The sequence below is a fragment of the Mobula birostris genome, chromosome 6 (genome assembly GCF_030028105.1).
Source record: "Mobula birostris isolate sMobBir1 chromosome 6, sMobBir1.hap1, whole genome shotgun sequence".
Lineage (NCBI taxonomy): Eukaryota > Metazoa > Chordata > Chondrichthyes > Myliobatiformes > Myliobatidae > Mobula > Mobula birostris.
Window position 1 is genome coordinate 736,794 of NC_092375.1, and position 16,937 is coordinate 753,730.

General features: G+C 45.7%; 1 protein-coding gene across 8 annotated transcripts in view; it reads left to right on the forward strand.

Annotated features, from left to right (window-relative positions):
- Positions 1 to 16,937, forward strand: part of pknox1.1 (pbx/knotted 1 homeobox 1.1) — a 292,555-nt gene that overhangs the window by 164,615 nt on the left and 111,003 nt on the right. For all 8 annotated transcript variants that reach the window (XM_072259798.1, XM_072259800.1, XM_072259797.1 and 5 more), the window contains one exon: positions 11,967 to 12,058. In XM_072259798.1, coding sequence (XP_072115899.1) covers positions 11,967 to 12,058 — 92 coding nt within the window. The remainder of the gene's footprint in view (positions 1 to 11,966; positions 12,059 to 16,937) is intronic.

Sequence of the window (16,937 nt, forward strand, 5' to 3'; positions counted from 1 at the left end):
AAAAGGAAAAAGTCATGGACGGGTTGTCTACTGAGTCATTGTGGCTAGAAGTCAGAAATTGGAAGGGTCTGTAACTCTAATGGGTGTTTTTTACAGACTCCTCCAAATAGTAACAGAGACATCGAGGAGCAGATTCTGGAACGGTGCAATAGTGGTAGGGCTGTTGCAATGGGTGATTTTAACTTCCCTAATATTGACTGGAATCTCCTTAGAGCAAAGGGTTTAGATGGGGTGGAGTTTGTTAGGTGAGTTCAGGAAAGTTTCCTGATGCAATATGTAGATAAGCCAACTAGAGGAGAGGCTGTACTTGATCTGGTATTGGGAAATGAACCTGGTCAGGTGACATATCTCTCGGGGGGAGAGCATTTTGGAGGTAGTGATCACAACTCTATCGCCTTTACCATAGCACTGGAGAGGGATGAAAGCAGACAATTTGGGAAAAAAATTAATTGGGGTGTGGAAAATATGATGCTCTCAGGCAGGAACTTGGCAGAAATGTGGCAAATGTTCAAGGAGCGTTTACATGGCATTCTGCAGGGGTATGTTCCATTGAGGCTGGGAAAGGATGGCAGGGTAAAAGAACCATGGTGTACAAAGAGTGTAGAGAATCTAATTAAGAAGAAGGAAAAGCTTACAAAAGGTTCAAGAAACTAGGTGATTTTAGAGCTCTAAAAAATTACAAGTGTGCCAGGAAGGAGCTGAAGAATGAAATTAGGAGAGCTAGATCGGGCCATGAGAAGGCCTTGGTGAGCAGAATTAAAGAAAGCCCCAATGGATTCTACAAGCACTCTATAGTTAGGGGGTCAGACACGCAATTCTGTGGACGCAGGAAAGAAACTCAGATGGTAGTTTGCCTCCCAGGTGCCAAGGTCCAGGATGTTTCTGATCGCATCCACAATATCTTGAAGTGGGAAGGAGAACAGCCAGAGGTCGTGGTACATATTGGTACCAACGACATAGGTAGGAAAAGGGAGGAGGTCCTGAAAACAGACTACAGGGAGTTAGGAAGGAAGTTGAGAAGCAGGACCTCAAAGGTAGTAATCTCGGGATTACTGCCTGTGCCACGTGACAGTGACTAGAGGAATAGAATGAGGTGGAGGATAAATGCGTGGCTGAGGGATTGGAGCAGAGGCAAGGATTCAGATTTCTGGATCATTGGGACCTCTTCTGGGCCAGGTGTGACCTGTACAAAAAGGATGGGTTGCACTTGACTCCAAGGGGAACCAATAGCCTGGCAGGAAGGTTTGCTAAGGCTATTGGGGAGAGTTTAAACTAGAATTGATGGGGGGTGGGAACCGAACTGAAGTGACGGAGGAAAGAGAGGTTGGCTCATAAATAGAGAAAGCTTGGAGACAGTGCGAAAGGGAGGATAGGCAGGTGATAGAGAAGGGACGCACTCAGACCAATGGTTTGAGATGTGTCTATTTTATTGCGAGGAGTATTATGAATAAAGTGGATGAGCTTAGAGCGTGGATCACCACTTGGAGCTATGATGTTGTGACCATACAGACACTTGAATGAATGGTGCAGAGGCAGGAGTGACTACTTCAAGTGCCAGGCTTCAGATGTTTCAGAAAGGACAAGGAGGGAGGCAAAAGAGGTGAGGGCTTGGCACTGTTGATCAGAGACAGTGTCATGGCTGCAGAAAAGGAGAAAGTCATGGAGGGGTTGTCTATGGAGTCTTTCTGGGTGGAAGTTAGGAATAGGAAGGGTCAATAATTCTACTGGATGTTTTTTATAGACCACCAAACAGAAACAGTGACATGGAGGAGCCTTCACACGGCAAGCTTATTCAGAAAGTCAGAAGGCATGGGATCCAGGGAAGTTTGGCCAGGTGGATTCAGAATTGGCTTGGCTGCAGAAGGCAGAGGGTCATGGTGGAGGGAGTACATTCGGATTGGAGGGTTGTGACTAGTGGTGTCCCGCAAGGATCGGTTCTGCGACCTCTACTTTTCGTGATTTTTATTAATGACCTGGATGTGAGGGTAGAAGAGTGGGTTGGCAAGTTTGCAAATGACACAAAGGTTGGTGGTGTTGTAGATAGTGTAGAGGATTGCTGAAGATTGCAGAGAGACATTGATAGGTTGCAGAAGTGGGCTGAGAAGTGGCAGATGGAGTTCAACCCAGAGAAGTGTGAGGTGGTGCACTTTGGAAGGACAAACTCCAAGGCAGAGTACAAAGTAACTGGCAGGATACTTGGTAGTGTGGAGGAGCAGAGGGATCTGGGGGTACATGTCCACAGATCCCTGAAAGTTGCCTTACAGGTAGATAGGGTAGTTAAGAAAGCTTATGTGGTATTAGCTTTCATAAGTCGAGGGATAGAGCTTAAGAGTCGCGAGGTAATGATGCAGCTGTATAAAACTGGTTAGGCCACACTTGGAGTACTGTGTCCAGTTCTGGTCGCCTCACTATAGGAAGGATGTGGAAGCATTGGAGAGGGTACAGAGGAGATTTACCAGGATGCTGCCTGGTTTAGAGAGTATGTATTATGATCAGAGATTAAGGGAGCTAGGGCTATACTCTTTGGAGAGAAGGAGGATGAGAGGAGACATGATAGAGGTGTACAAGATATTAAGAGGAATAGATAGAGTAGATAGCCAGCGCCTCTTCTCCAGGGCACCACTGCTCAATACAAGGGGACATGGCTTTAAGGTAAAGGGTGGGAAGTTCAAGGGGGATATTAGAGGAAGGTTTTTTACTCAGAGAGTGGTTGGTGCGTGGAATACACTGCCTGTGTCAGTGGTGGAGGCAGATACACTAGTGAAATTCAAGAGATTACTAGACAAGTATATGGGGGAATTTAAGGTGGGAGGTGATATGAGAGGTAGGGTTTGAGAGTCGGCACAACAATATGGGCCGAAGGGCCTGTACTGTGCTGTACTATTCTATGTTCTATGTTCAGACAGGGAGACAGATTCTGGAAAGGAGTAATAATAACAGGGTTGTTGTGGTGGGAGATTTTAATTTCCCAAATATTGATTGGCATCTCCCTAGAGAGAGGGGTTTAGATGGGGTGGAGTTCCGGAAGGTTTCTTGATACAATATGTAGATAAGCCTACAAGAGGAGAGGCTGTACTTGATCTGCTATTGGGAATTGAACCTGGTCAGGTGTCTGGTCTGTCAGTGGGAGAGCATTTGGAGATAGTGATCACAATTCTATCTCCTTTACCGTAGAATTGGAGTGGGATAGAAACAGACAAGTTAGAGATACGTTTAATTGGAGTAAGGGGAAATATGAGGCTACCAGGTAGGAACTTGGAAGCATAAATTGGAAACAGATGTTCTCAGGGAATCATACGGAAGAAATGTGGCAAATGTTCAGGGGATATATGCGTGGGGTTCTGCATAGGTATGTTCCAATGAGACAGGGAAAGGATGGTAGGGTACAGGAACCGTGGTGTACAAAAGCTGTTGTAAATCCAGCCAAGAAAAAAAGGAGAGCTTCCAAAAGGTTCAAAAAACTAGATAATGATACAGATCAGAATCGCTGAGTGTGTGCCTTCAGGCTTCTGTATCTCCTACCTGATGGTAACAGTGAGAAAAGAAGATTATAAGACTAGCAGGAAGGAGCTTAAGAATGAAATTATGAAAGCCAGAAGGGGCCATGAAAAGACCTTGATGGACAGGATTAAGGAAAACCCTAAAGCATTCTACAAGTATGTGAAGAGCAAGATAAGAGATGAGAGAATAGGACCAATCAAGTGCGACAGTGGAAAAGTGTGTCTGGAACCGGAGGAAACAGCAGAATCTCATAGAATTTTTTGAGGATGTAACTAGTAGAGTGGATAGGGGAGAACCAGTGGATGTGGTATATTTGGATTTTCAGAAGGCTTTTGACAAGGTCCCACACAGGAGATTAGTGTGCAAACTTAAAGCACACGGTATTGCTTTAAGGTATTGGTGTGGGTGGAGAGTTGGTTAGCAGACAGGAAGCAAAGAGTGGGAATAAACGGGACCTTTTCAGAATGGCAGGCGGTGACTAGTGGGGTACCGCAAGGCTCAGTGCTGGGACCCCAGTTGTTTACAATATATATTAATGACTTGGATGAGGGAATTAAATGCAGCATCTCCAAGTTTGCGGATGACACGAAGCTGGGTGGCAGTGTTAGCTGTGAGGAAGATGCTAAGAGGATGCAGGGTGACTTGGATAGGTTGGGTGAGTGGGCAAATTCGTGGCAGATGCAATTTAATGTGGATAAATGTGAAGTTATCCACTTTGGTGGCAAAAATAGGAAAACAGATTATTATCTGAATGGTGGCCGATTAGGAAAAGAGGAGGTGCAACGAGACCTGGGTGTCATTATACACCAGTCATTGAAAGTGGGCATGCAGGTACAGCAGGCGGTGAAAAAGGCGAATGGTATGCTGGCATTTATAGCGAGAGGATTCGAGTACAGGAGCAGGGAGGTACTACTGCAGTTGTACAAGGCCTTGGTAAGACCACACCTGGAGTATTGTGTGCAGTTTTGGTCCCCTAATCTGAGGAAAGACATCCTTACCATAGAGGGAGTACAAAGAAGGTTCACCAGATTGATTCCTGGGATGGCAGGACTTTCATATGAAGAAAGACTGGATGAACTGGGCTTGTACTCGTTGGAATTTAGAAGATTGAGGGGGGATCTGATTGAAACATATAAGATCCTAAAGGGATTGGACAGGCTAGATGCAGGAAGATTGTTCCCGATGTTGGGGAAGTCCAGAACGAGGGGCCACAGTTTGAGGATAGAGGGGAAGCCTTTTAGGACCGAGATTAGGAAAAACTTCTTCACACAGAGAGTGGTGAATCTGTGGAATTCTCTGCCACAGGAAACAGTTGAGGCCAGTTCATTGGCTATATTTAAGAGGGAGTTAGATATGGCCCTTGTGGCTACAGGGGTCAAGGGGTATGGAGGGAAGGCTGGGGCAGGGTTCTGAGTTGGATGATCAGCCATGATCATAATAAATGGCGGTGCAGGCTCGAAGGGCCGAATGGCCTACTCCTGCACCTATTTTCTATGTTTCTATGTTTCTAGGTACTTAATGAATACTTTGCTTCAGTATTCACTACGGAAAAGGATCTTGGTGATTGTAGGGATGACTTGCAGCAGACTGAAAAGCTTGAGCATGTAGATATTAAAGAAGAGGATGTACTGGAGCTTTTGGAAACCATCAAGTTGGATAAGTCACCGGGACTGGACAGGATGTACCCCAGGCTACTGTGGGAAGCGAGGGAGAAGATTGCTGAGCCTCTGGCGATGATCTTTGCATCATCAATGAGAATGGGAGAGGTTCCGAGGGTTGTGGATTTTGTTCCCTTATTCAAGAAACGGAGTAGAGATTGAAGCAACACTTTCAGTATTTTTTTTTAATTTTGTGTTTGGAGTAGAGATTGCCCAGGAAATTATAGACCAGTGAGTCTTACTTCAGTGGTCAGTAGGTTGATGGAGAAGATCCTGAGAGGCAGGATTTATGAACATTTGGAGAGGCTTAATATGATTAGGAATAGTCAGCATGGCTTTGTCAAAGGCAGGTCGTGCCTTATGAGCCTGATTGAATTTTTTGAGGATGTAACTAAACACATTGATGAAGGTAGAGCCATAGATGTAGTGTATATGGATTTCAGCAAGGCATTTGCAAGGCTTATTGAGAAAGTAAGGAGGCATGGGATCCAAGGGGATATTGCTTTGTGGATCTAGAATTGACTTGCTCACAGAAGGCAAAGAATGGTTGTAGATGGGTCATATTCTGCGTGGAGGTCAGTGACCAGTGGTGTATAACAGGAATCTGTTCTGGGACCCTTACTCTTTGATATTTTTATAAATGACCTGGATGAGGTAGAGGAGGGATGGGTTAGTAAGTTCGCTGATGACACAACAGCTGGGGTTGTTGTAGATAGTGTGGAGAGCTTCAGAAGTTACAGCAGTACATTGATAGAATGCAAAACTAGGCAGAGAAGTGGCAGATGGAGTTCAACCAAGAGAAGTGTGAGGTTGTTCATTTTGGAAGTTCAAATATAATGGCAGAATATAGCATTAATGGTAAGACTCTTGGCAGTCTAGAGGGTCTTGGAGTCGGAGTCCATAGGACACTGAAAGCTTCTACACAGGTTGCCTCTGTGGTTAAGAAAGCATACAGTGCATTGGCCTTCATCAACCGTGAGATTGAGGTTTAGAGCTGAGAGATAATGTTGTAGCTATATAGGACCCTGGTCAGACCCCACTTGGAGTACTTACTGTACTGAGTTCTGGTCACCTCACTACAGGAAGGACATGGAAACCAGAGAAAGGGTGCAGAGGAGATTTACAAGCACATTGCCTGGATTGGGGAGCATGCCTTATGGGAATAGGTTGAGTGAACTCAGCCTTTTCTCCTTGGAGCGACAGAGGATGAGAGGTGACAGAGGTGTACAGGATAATGAGAGGCAATGATTGTGTGGATAGTCAGAGGTTTTTAACCCAGGGCTGAAATGGCTAACACGAGAGGGCATAGTTTTAAGGTGCTTGGAAGTAGGTACAGAGAAATGTCAGGGGTAAGATTTTACGCAGAGTGGTGAGTGCGTGGAATGGGCTGCTGGCGGCGGTGGTGTAGGCGGAAACGATAGGGTCTTTTAAGAGACTCCTGGATAGGTACACGGAGTTCAGAAAAATAGAGGGCTATGGGTAAGCCTTGGTAATTTCTCATGTAAGGACATGTTCAGCACAGCTTTGTGGGACGAAGGGCCTATATGGTACTGTAGGTTTTCTGTGTTTCTTTTTTAAGTATGTGAAGGACAAGGGGATGACTTATAGCAACATAGAAAACCTACTGCACAATACAGGCCCTTCGGCCCACAAAGTTGTGCCGAACATGTCCCTACCTTAGAAATTACCAGGCTTACCCATAGCCCTCTATTTTTCTAAGCTCCATGTACCTATCCAAAAGTCTCTTAAAAGACCCTATCACATCCATCTCCACCACCATTGCCAGCAGCCCATTCCATGCACTCACCACTCTCTGAGTAAAAAACTTACCCCTGACATCTCCTTTGTACCTACTTCCCAGCACCTTAAATCTGTGTCTCTTGTGGCAACCATTTCAGTCCTGGGAAAAAGCCTCCTGACTATCCACACAATCAATGCTTCTCATCATCTTATACACCTGTATCAGGTCACCTCTCATCCTCCGTCACTCCAAGGAGAAAAGGCCGAGTTCACTCAACCTGTTTTCATAAGACATGCTCCCCAATCTAGGCAACATCCTTGTAAGGCTCCTATGCAACCTTTCTATGGCTTCCACATTTACAGCGGATTGAAAAGCCTGAGTGTTTCAACATTAAGAAAGAGTATGTGCTCAAGCTGTTGCAAGGTATTAAGTTAGATAAGTAGCTGAGACCAGACCAGATGAGATATACCCAGGCTACTGTGGGAAGCGAGGGAGGAGATTGCTGAGCCTCTGGCAATGCTCTTTGCTTCATGAATAGGGATGGGAGAAGTACCAGAGAATTGGAAGGTTGTAAACTTTCTTCCCTTATTCAAGAAAATAAGTAGAGATAACCCAGGAAATTGTAGACCAGTGAGTTTTACTTCAGTGGCGGCCAAGTTATTGGAGAAGGTCCTGAGAGGCAGGATTTATGAGCATTTGGAGAGACATAATCTGATTAGGGATAGTCAGTATGGCTTTGTCAAGGACAGGTCATGCTTTACAATCCTGATTGAATGCTTTGGGGATGTAACAAAACACATTGGTGAAGGTAGAGCAGTGGATGTAGTGCATATGGATTTCAGCAAGGCATTTAATAAGAGTTCACGCAAGGCTCATTCAGAAAGTAAGAAGGCATGGGATCCAAGGAGACCTTGATTTGTGGATGCAGAATTGGCTTGCCCACAGAAGGCAAAGGGTGTTTGTAGATGGTTCATATTTGAAGATGGTTCGTATTCTGCATGGAGGTTGGTGACCAGTGGTATTCAAACCAGATAAGTGTGAAGTGATTCTTTTTGATAGGACAAATTTGAATACAGAATATGATATTAATGATAAGACTCTTGGCCGTGTGAAGGATCAGTGAGATCTTGGGGTCCCTGTCCATAGGACACTCAAAGGTGCTGCGCAGGTTGACAGTGTTGTTAAGAAGGCGTGTAATGTGTTGACATTCATCAACCATGGAATTGAGTTCAAGAGCCATGAGGTAATGTTACAGCTATAAGACCTTAATTAGACCCCACTTGGAGTACTGTGTTCAGTTCTGGTCACTTCACTACAGGAAGGATGTGGATACTATAGAGAGAGTGCAGAGGAAATTTACAAGGATGTTGCCTGGATTGGCGCGGATGCCTTATGAGAATAGGTTGAGTGAACTTGGCCTTTTCCCCTTGGAGTGACAGAGGATTAGAGGTGACCTGATAGAGGTGTATAAGATGATGAGAGGCATTGATCATGTGGATAGCCAAGGGCGTTTCCCCAGGGCTGAAATGGCTAACACGAGGGGGTATGGTTTTAAGGTGCTTGGAAGTAGGTACAAGGAGGATGTCAGTGGAAGGTTTTTCACATAGAGAGTGATGGGTGCGTGGAATGCACTGCCAGCGACATTGGTAGAGGCGGATACAATTGGGTCTTTTAAGACAGATAGGTACCTGGAGCTTAGAAAAATAGAGGGCTATGTGTTAGGGAAATTCTAGGCAGTTTCTAGAATAGGTTACATGGTTGGCCCAAGATTGTGGGCCAGAGGGCCTGTAATGTGCTGTTGATTTCTTTGTTTCCATGTTTCTATAAATCTATCAGAATTCTTCAAGGAAACAACAAGCAGAGTAAACAAATGAGAGGCAGATGTCACTTACTAGGATTTTCAGAAGGCATTTAATGAGGTGCCACACATGAGGCTGCTTCAGAAGACAAAATCCTCTGGCATTACAGGAAAGATTCTGGCAAGGATAGAGGAATGGCTGACAGGCAGGAGACAGCGAATGGGAATAAAAGTGGCCTTTTCTGGTTGGCTACCAGTGACTAGTGGTGTTCCTCAGGGGTCAGTATTGGGACCGGTACTTTTCACATTGTTTATAAGTGGTTTGGAAATGGATGGCCTTGTGGATGACATGGTGGAGGGGCATGTAGTGCTGAGTAAACAATGCAATTGCAACGGGACAGACTAATTGGACAAAAAAACTTGGCAGATGGAATACAGTGTTGGGAAATGTATGATAATGCATTTTGGTAAGTAACAGTCGTGTGGACTATTATATAAACGGAGAGAAGAGTCAAACATCAGTGGTGCAGATTCAACTTTTTCTGACCCTATGTCACCTCTTTCTAAACATGTAATTCCATTCCTTACCAACAGAGCCACACCACCATCTATGCCTTCTGCCTGGAACATGTATATCCTTTGATGTTAAGCTCTCAACTCTGGCCTTCTTTCAGCCACAACTCAGTGATTCAGGAACAGCTTCTTCCCCTCTGCCATCCGATTCCTAAATGGACATTGAAGCTTTGGACACTACCTCACTTTTTTTAATATACAGTATTTCTGTTTTTGCACATTTTTTAAATCTATTCAATACATGTAATTGATTTACTTGTTTATTTATTATTATGTTTTATTATTTCTCTCTCTCTCTCTCTCTCTCTCTCTCTCTCTCTCTCTCTCCCTCTCTCTTTCTTTCTTTCTCTCCCCCCCTCCCTCCCTCCCTCTCCCTCCCCAGGATTATGTACTGTATTGAACTGCTGCTAAGTTAACAAATTTCGTGTCACATGCTGGTGATAATTAACCTGATTCTGATTCTGATGCCAACAACACCATACTGACCAGTCTTTAATTGCGCCATGGGTTAATCCACTTTGTTCCGAATGCTACGTGCATTTAACTACAACATCTTCAGTCCTGCATTCTTTGCCCTTTTGAATTTTGCCTCTGTGGTACAATTTAACTCTTTGCTCTGTCTGCATTTGTACCCAGTCATTAGTCTGTCCTTCCTTACATTCATGTTACATTCATCATCTACTTGTAAAGCTGCTTGCTCATGCTCAGATCTATCGTGCTGGTTCCCATCCCCCTCACCTATTAATTTAAACCACTCCCAACAGCTCTAGTAAACCTGCCCACAAGAATATGGAAGGGGGATGGGAACCAGCACGATAGATCTGATCATTACCCCCTTGGATTCAAGTACAAGTCATCTCTTTTGTACAGTTCCCACATGCCCCAGAAGAGGTCCCAATTATCCAGAAAACTGAATCCCTGCCCACTGCTCCAATTTCTCAACCACGCATTTATCTGCCACCTCATTCTATTCCTATGCTCACTGTCATGTAGCACAGACAGCAATCCTGAGATTACTACCCTTGAGGTCCTGCCTCTCAGCTCCCTTCCTAACTCCCTATATTTTTTTGAGGATCTCCTCCCTTTTTCGATCTATGTCATTGGTACCAATATGTAATATACAGCTTCAACATAACATCCCATCTTCTGAACCCAATAAACACACACAAAATGCTGGAGGAACTCAGCAGGCCAGGCAGCATCTATGGAAAAGGGTACAGTCAACATTTCAGGCCGAAACCCTTCGGCAGGATTGGAGATAAAAAGCTGAAGAGTAGTTTTAGAAGATTGTTTGTCATATATATTAATGATCTGGATGATGGGGTGGTAAATTGGATTAGTAAGTATGCAGATGATACTAAGATAGGTGGTGTTGTGGATAATGAGGTATGTTTTCAAAGCTTGCAGAGAGATTTAGGCCAGTTAGAAGAGTGGGCTGAAAGATGGCAGATGGAGGTTAATGCTGAAAAATGTGAGGTGCTACATTTTGGTAGGACTAATCAAAAAAGGACATACATGGTAAATGGTAGGGTAGGGCATTGAAGAAGAGGGATCTAGGAATAATGGTGCATAGTTCCCTGAAGGTGGAATCTCACGTGGATAGGGTGGTGGAGAAAGCTTTTGGTATGCTGGCCTTTATTAATCAGAGCATTGAGTATAGGAGTTGGGATGTAATGTTGAAATTGTATAAGGCATTGGTAAGGCCAAATTTGGAGTATTGTGTACAGTTCTGGTCACCGAATCATAGGAAAGATGTCAATAAAATTTAGAGAGTACAGAGGAGATTTACTAAAATGTTGCCTGGGTTTCACCTCCTAAGTTACAGAGAAAGGTTGAACAAGTTGGGTCTTTATCCTTTGGAGCATAGAAGGTTGAGGGGGGACTTGATAGAGGTGTTTAAAATTATGAGGGGCATTGATAGACTTGACGTGGATAGGGTTTTTCCATTGAGAATGGGGAAGATTCAAACAAGAGGACATGAGTTAAGAGTTAAAGGGCAAAAGTTTAGGGGTAACATGAGGGGGAACTTCTTTACTCAGAGGGTGGTAGCTGAGTGGAACGAGCAACCAGCAGAAGTGGTTGAGGCAGGTTCGATGTCGTTTAAAGTTAAATTGGATAGATGTATGGACAGAAAAGGAATGAAGGGTTATGGGCTGTGTGCAGGTCAGTGGGACTAGCTGAGAGTAGGAGTTCGGCACGGACTAGAAGGGCCGAGATGGCCTGTTTCCGTGCTGTAATTGTTATATGGTTATATGAGGGGAGAGAGAAACACAATGTGATAGGTGAGATCTGATGGGGGAGGGATGAAGTAAAGAGCTGGGAAGTTGATTGGTGAAAGAGATAGAAGGGAGGAGCACCAGAGGAAGGCGATGGGCAGGCAAGTAGATAAGGTGAGAGGGGGAAGTGGATGGGAAATGGTGAAGGATAGGGGGCATGGGAGGCATAACTGGAATTTTGAGAAACCGCTTCGCTGAGCACCTACGCTCTGTCCGCCAAAAAAAGCGGAATCTCCCAGTGGCCACCCATTCTAATTCCACTTCCCATTCCTATTCCGATATGACCTCCGTCACTGTCGTGATGAGGCCACACTTAGGTTGGAGCAATAACACCTTGTTTTCTGTTATGTAGCCTTCTACATGATGGCATGAATATATCAGGTATTTTGACTTACTAATTTTCTTTCTTTATTTAATAGGTGGGGCAGTTTATCAGCCTGTTACCGTGGTTACTCCTCAAGGTCAGGTAGTGACACAAACACATGGTACAATCCGAATCCAGAATGCACAGGTGTGTTATATTTTCATCTGCTTTGTGGGTTCTGAGAGAGAATGGGTTATGGGTCACAGAGGAAATTGTAGAGTCTGGGCAATGATCATTCATAAACTGTGTAAGTACCTGCCTGTAAAATTATTAATTCCATAGAACGCTGGTTCAGAAACCTGATCTTGAACACTTTTGCTGCATCCACTATGACATCCAGGATCTCCCAGCGACCAACTTCACTTTGCTGCATAACTCCACTTCCTATTCCCACACTGACACAGCCTGCTGAACTACCAGTTTGTGTCTATACACAGATTACAGGAACATATTTTGTTTTCGTCTCCAATCTGATGGCACCAGCATCAATTTCTCTTAGTTCTGGTAACTATTCCCCTCTATTTCCACCCCCGCCCCCATCCTTTTGTTTGCCATTATCTTTCTGGCCCCTTCAACCCTCCCCCACCTTCATGACTTGCCCATTGCACATACCTGCCTTGCTCTTGATCCCCACCTCCTTCCCTTTTATTCTATGGTCCACCGTCCTCTCTTATCAGATTCCAGCCCTTTGCCTTTGTCATTAATCATCTCCCAGCTTCTCAAATCATTCCCACTTCTCCCTCTCTTCCACCCAACTACCTTCCCCCTCTCACCTAAATTTATATCTCATCTGGCAACAAATGCTCCTCCCCCTCCTTGAATTCTTTTCTTCTGATTTCTGCCCTTTTTTTCCAGTCCTGATGGTCTTGGCCCAGAATATTGATGATTCATTTCCCTCTATAGGTGCAGAGTTTCTCCAGCATTTTGTGTGTGTTGGCAAGATTAATTTCCAACTGTATCTTAGAAACAATACAGGCCCTTCAGCCCACAATGCTGTGCTGAACATGTACTTACTTCAAAAGTTATCTAGGGTTGCACATAACTTTCTATTTTTCTAAGCTCCATGTACCTATCCAGAAGTCTCTTAAAAGGCCCTATTGTATCTGCCTCCACCACCGTTGCCAGCAGCCCATTCCATGCACTCACCCCTCTCTGCGTAAAAAAACTTACCCCTGACATCTTCTCTGTATGTACTTCCAAGCATCTTAAAACTGTGCCCTCTTGTGTTAGCCATTTCAGCACTGGGAAAAAGCCTCTGACTATCCACACAATCAATGCCTCTCATCATCTTATACACCTCTGTCAGGTCACCTCTCATCCTCTGCCACTCCAAGGAGAAAAGGCCAAGTTCACTCAACCTATTCTCATAAGGGATGCTTCCCAATCCAGGCAACATCCTTGTAAATCTCATCTGCATCCTTTCTATGGTTTCCACATCCTTCCTGTAGAAAGGTGACCAGAACTGAGCGCAGTACTCCAAGTGGGGTCTGACCAGGGTTCTGTAAAAGCTGTAACATTACCTCTCGGCCCTTAAACTCAATGCCATGGTTGATAAAAGCCGGCTGGTGGCGCAATGGCACCAGTGCTGGACTCCGAATCCAAATCGGGCCGCCCCCCGAGCACGCTTTCTATCCATGCTGGGTTGAGCGTTGAGCTAGCCACTCGGCCTCGTAAAAAAAATAGGGTCAAGTCGGGAACGTTCATATCGTGACCTGGTTAATCCTAAAGGAGACCAATCCTGACACCATGCGCCAGCCAGGAACAGCTGACTGTCTGGTGCAACACGCTAAAAAAAAATGAAGGCTAATGCACAATATGCCTTCTTAACCACAGGGTCAACCTGCGCAGCAGCTTTGAGTGTCCTGTGGACTCAGACTCCAAGGTCCCTCTGATCCTCCACACTGCCAAGAGTCTTACCATTAATACTATATTCTACCATCATATTTGACCTACCAAAATGAACCACCTCACACTTATCTGGGTTAAACTCTACCTGCCACTTCTCAGCCCAGTTTTGCATCTGATCAATGTCCCGCTGTAACCTTTGACAGCCCTCCACACTATCCACAGCCAACATATGCTTTCCAGGTAGCCCCAAGTCCCATATGATCTGTCTCCCAGCTGGAGTTTGGAGAACCTCACCTTTTGATCATACCTCCTCTTATTTCCTTGATTCTGCTTGGCAGCTGCAACCCCAACTAATTCATAAGCCCTTTTCAGCTCTCTTCTCATGTCAGACACATACTTCAGATAAGTCTTCAGTGGCAAGTCACCCTTGTCAGTCCTGAAACAAAGGTCAATGGGCAACCTCGCCTCAGCCCAAACATCAGATAATATAGCAAGTACCCAGTAGCTTCATTTTGTGTACAGTTGTAACTGTGAACCAGATACCCAATATGTTGACTCCACTCGCTCTTCTTGCTGATCTCTAGAGTCCCGAGCATGTCCAGCAAGGTCCAATTAAACCTCTCTGGCTGGGGATCGCCCTGTGGGTTATAGGGCGTAGTCCTTGACTTCTCGACTCCAAGCAGTAACTCATGGATGAGACTGCTCTCGAAATCCCGGCCTTGATTGCTATGTATTCACCTGGGGAGGCCATAATAAACGAAATACTTCTCCCATAACACTTTTGCCACCGTAGTCACTCTCTGGTCCTTGATAGGAAAAGCCTGAGCATATCTGGTGTAGTGGTCTGTGATGACTAAGACATTCGCCGTGTTGCTGGCATCGGGTTCTATCGCCAGGAAATCCATACACACCAGGTTCAGAGACCCCGCATTCTGCAGGCGGGACAAGGGAACTGCCCGCGTAGGCAGTGTCTTCCGCCGTATACATCAAATGCACAACTTGCAATATTCTTCGATCTCTGACTTCATTCGGGCCCAGTAGAACTGGTCTTTGAGCAGTCCATAGGTTTTATCCAGAATCATCATGAAGTGACTTCAACGCAATCCTCCGATACTTCTCCGGCAGAACCACCTGGTCTGGGGGGTGACATGATCTGGTATAAGATCTGGTTCTTCAACTCCAACCGAGGCCATTCTTGCAGTAATGGAGGCACCGATGTATGTTTCGTCTTCTCCGCCTGAGCCCTGTCTCCCTTTTCGACCGCTACCCAAATGGTTCCAGTACCTGGCTCATCTCACTGAGCAGCTGCCACTTCTCCAGAACTCAATTCTGGCAGCTGATTGGTCTTCAGAGCAGTCAGGTTACAGTAAACTTGGGGGATGGCGTCATCAGAAGCCCCCAACTGGTCCACCACTCAATCCTGCCTTTCCTTTTCCTCTGCCTTCACGGGGAGTGCAGCGTAGGTTCACGAGGTTAATTCCCGGGATGGCGGGACTGTCATATGTTGAAAGATTGGAGCGACTGGGCTTGTATACACTGGAATTCAGAAGAATAAGGGGGGATCTGATTGAAACATATAAGATTATTAAGGGATTGGACACGCTAGAGGCAAGAAACATGTTCCCGATGTTGGGGAAGTCCAGAACCAGAGGCCACGATTTGAGAATAAGGGGTAGGCCATTTAGAATGGAATTGAGGAAAAACCTTTTCACCCAGAGAGTTGTGGATCTGTGGAATGCTCTGCCTCAGAAGGCAGTGGAGGCCAATTCTCTGGATGCTTTCAAGAAAGTTAGATAGAGCTCTTAAAAATAGTGGAGTCAAGGGATATGGGGAGAAGGCAGAAACGGGGTACTGATTATGGAAGATCAGCCATGATCACAGTGAATGGAAGTGCTGGCTCAAAGGGCCGAATGGCCTACTCCTGCACCTATTGTCTATTGATGGCAAACTGACACACGGCCTTCACCACCCCCCCCCCCAGGGCCGGAACGCTCTCCCACTCCTCATCCCTGTCCAGTCCCTCATGCCCCCGTCAGGACAAAGCATCCACATCAATGTTCTGGCTCCCCGGCCGGTTCCACAGGCTGAAATCACAGGCAGACAACGCCGCCAACCACCGGTGGCCTGTGGCATCCAGTTTCACCGAGGTCAGGATATAAGTTAGAGGGTTGTTGTCCGTCCTCACCTCAAACTTGGCCCCGTAGAGAGAGTCACTCAGCTTATCCACCACCGCCCATTTCAATGCCAGGAAATCTAACTTGTGCGTGGGATAGTTTTTCTCAGAGGGCAACAGACTCCGGCTGACAAAGGCAATGGGTCTCAACCCGGTGCCCTAATCCTGATACAGGACGCCCCCCAAGCCCTCCCGGCTGTCATCCGTGTGCATTCAGGGGTCCGCAAAAGCCAGCACCGGTGCTTGGGTTAGCAGCTCCTTCAGTGACTGAAAGGCCTCTTCATAGTTTACATCCTACCTCAGTCCAAAGGGCTCCGACAGGTTAAGATACTCTCCACCCTCCTGCCCCTTTTTCCCCCTCCCTTTCTTCCCCAAGGGACGGTAACCACACAGAAGCTGATTCAACGGGTGTCTCACTTCTGCGTAGCCTTTCACGAACCTCCAAGAGTAACTACAGAACCCGAGAACCGAGCTCAGAGCGCTCATAGTCTGGGGTCTTGACCAAGTGGAAACTGCCTCTATCTTAGCTGGATCTGTACCTACTCCCTCCATGAGACTATGTGCCCAACGTAGCTAACAGACGTTTGGCAGAACTGGCAGTCGTCCAGGGAAAGTTTTAACCCTTCAGCTTTGAGGCAGCTCAGCACCTTCAGCAGCCTCACTTCTTGTTCTTCCAAGGTGGATCCAAATACTATGAAGTCATCCAGATACACCAATACCTGAAGCAAGTTCATATTCCCCACCGTCCTCTCCATGACTCACTGGAAAGTTACAGGAGCTCCCGATATGCCCTGGCTTTTCGAACTGGAAGAATCCCAGGGGACATATAAAGGCTGTCTTCTCTTTGTCAGCCTCACTCATGGGGATCTGGTAATATCCACTTCTCAAATCCAGTACACTGAACCACTTCACACCACTCAGACAGGCCAGTGCGTCTTTGATCTCGGGACCGTATACTGGTCAGGGACGGTGCACCTGTTCAGAGTCCTATAGTCCACACACATC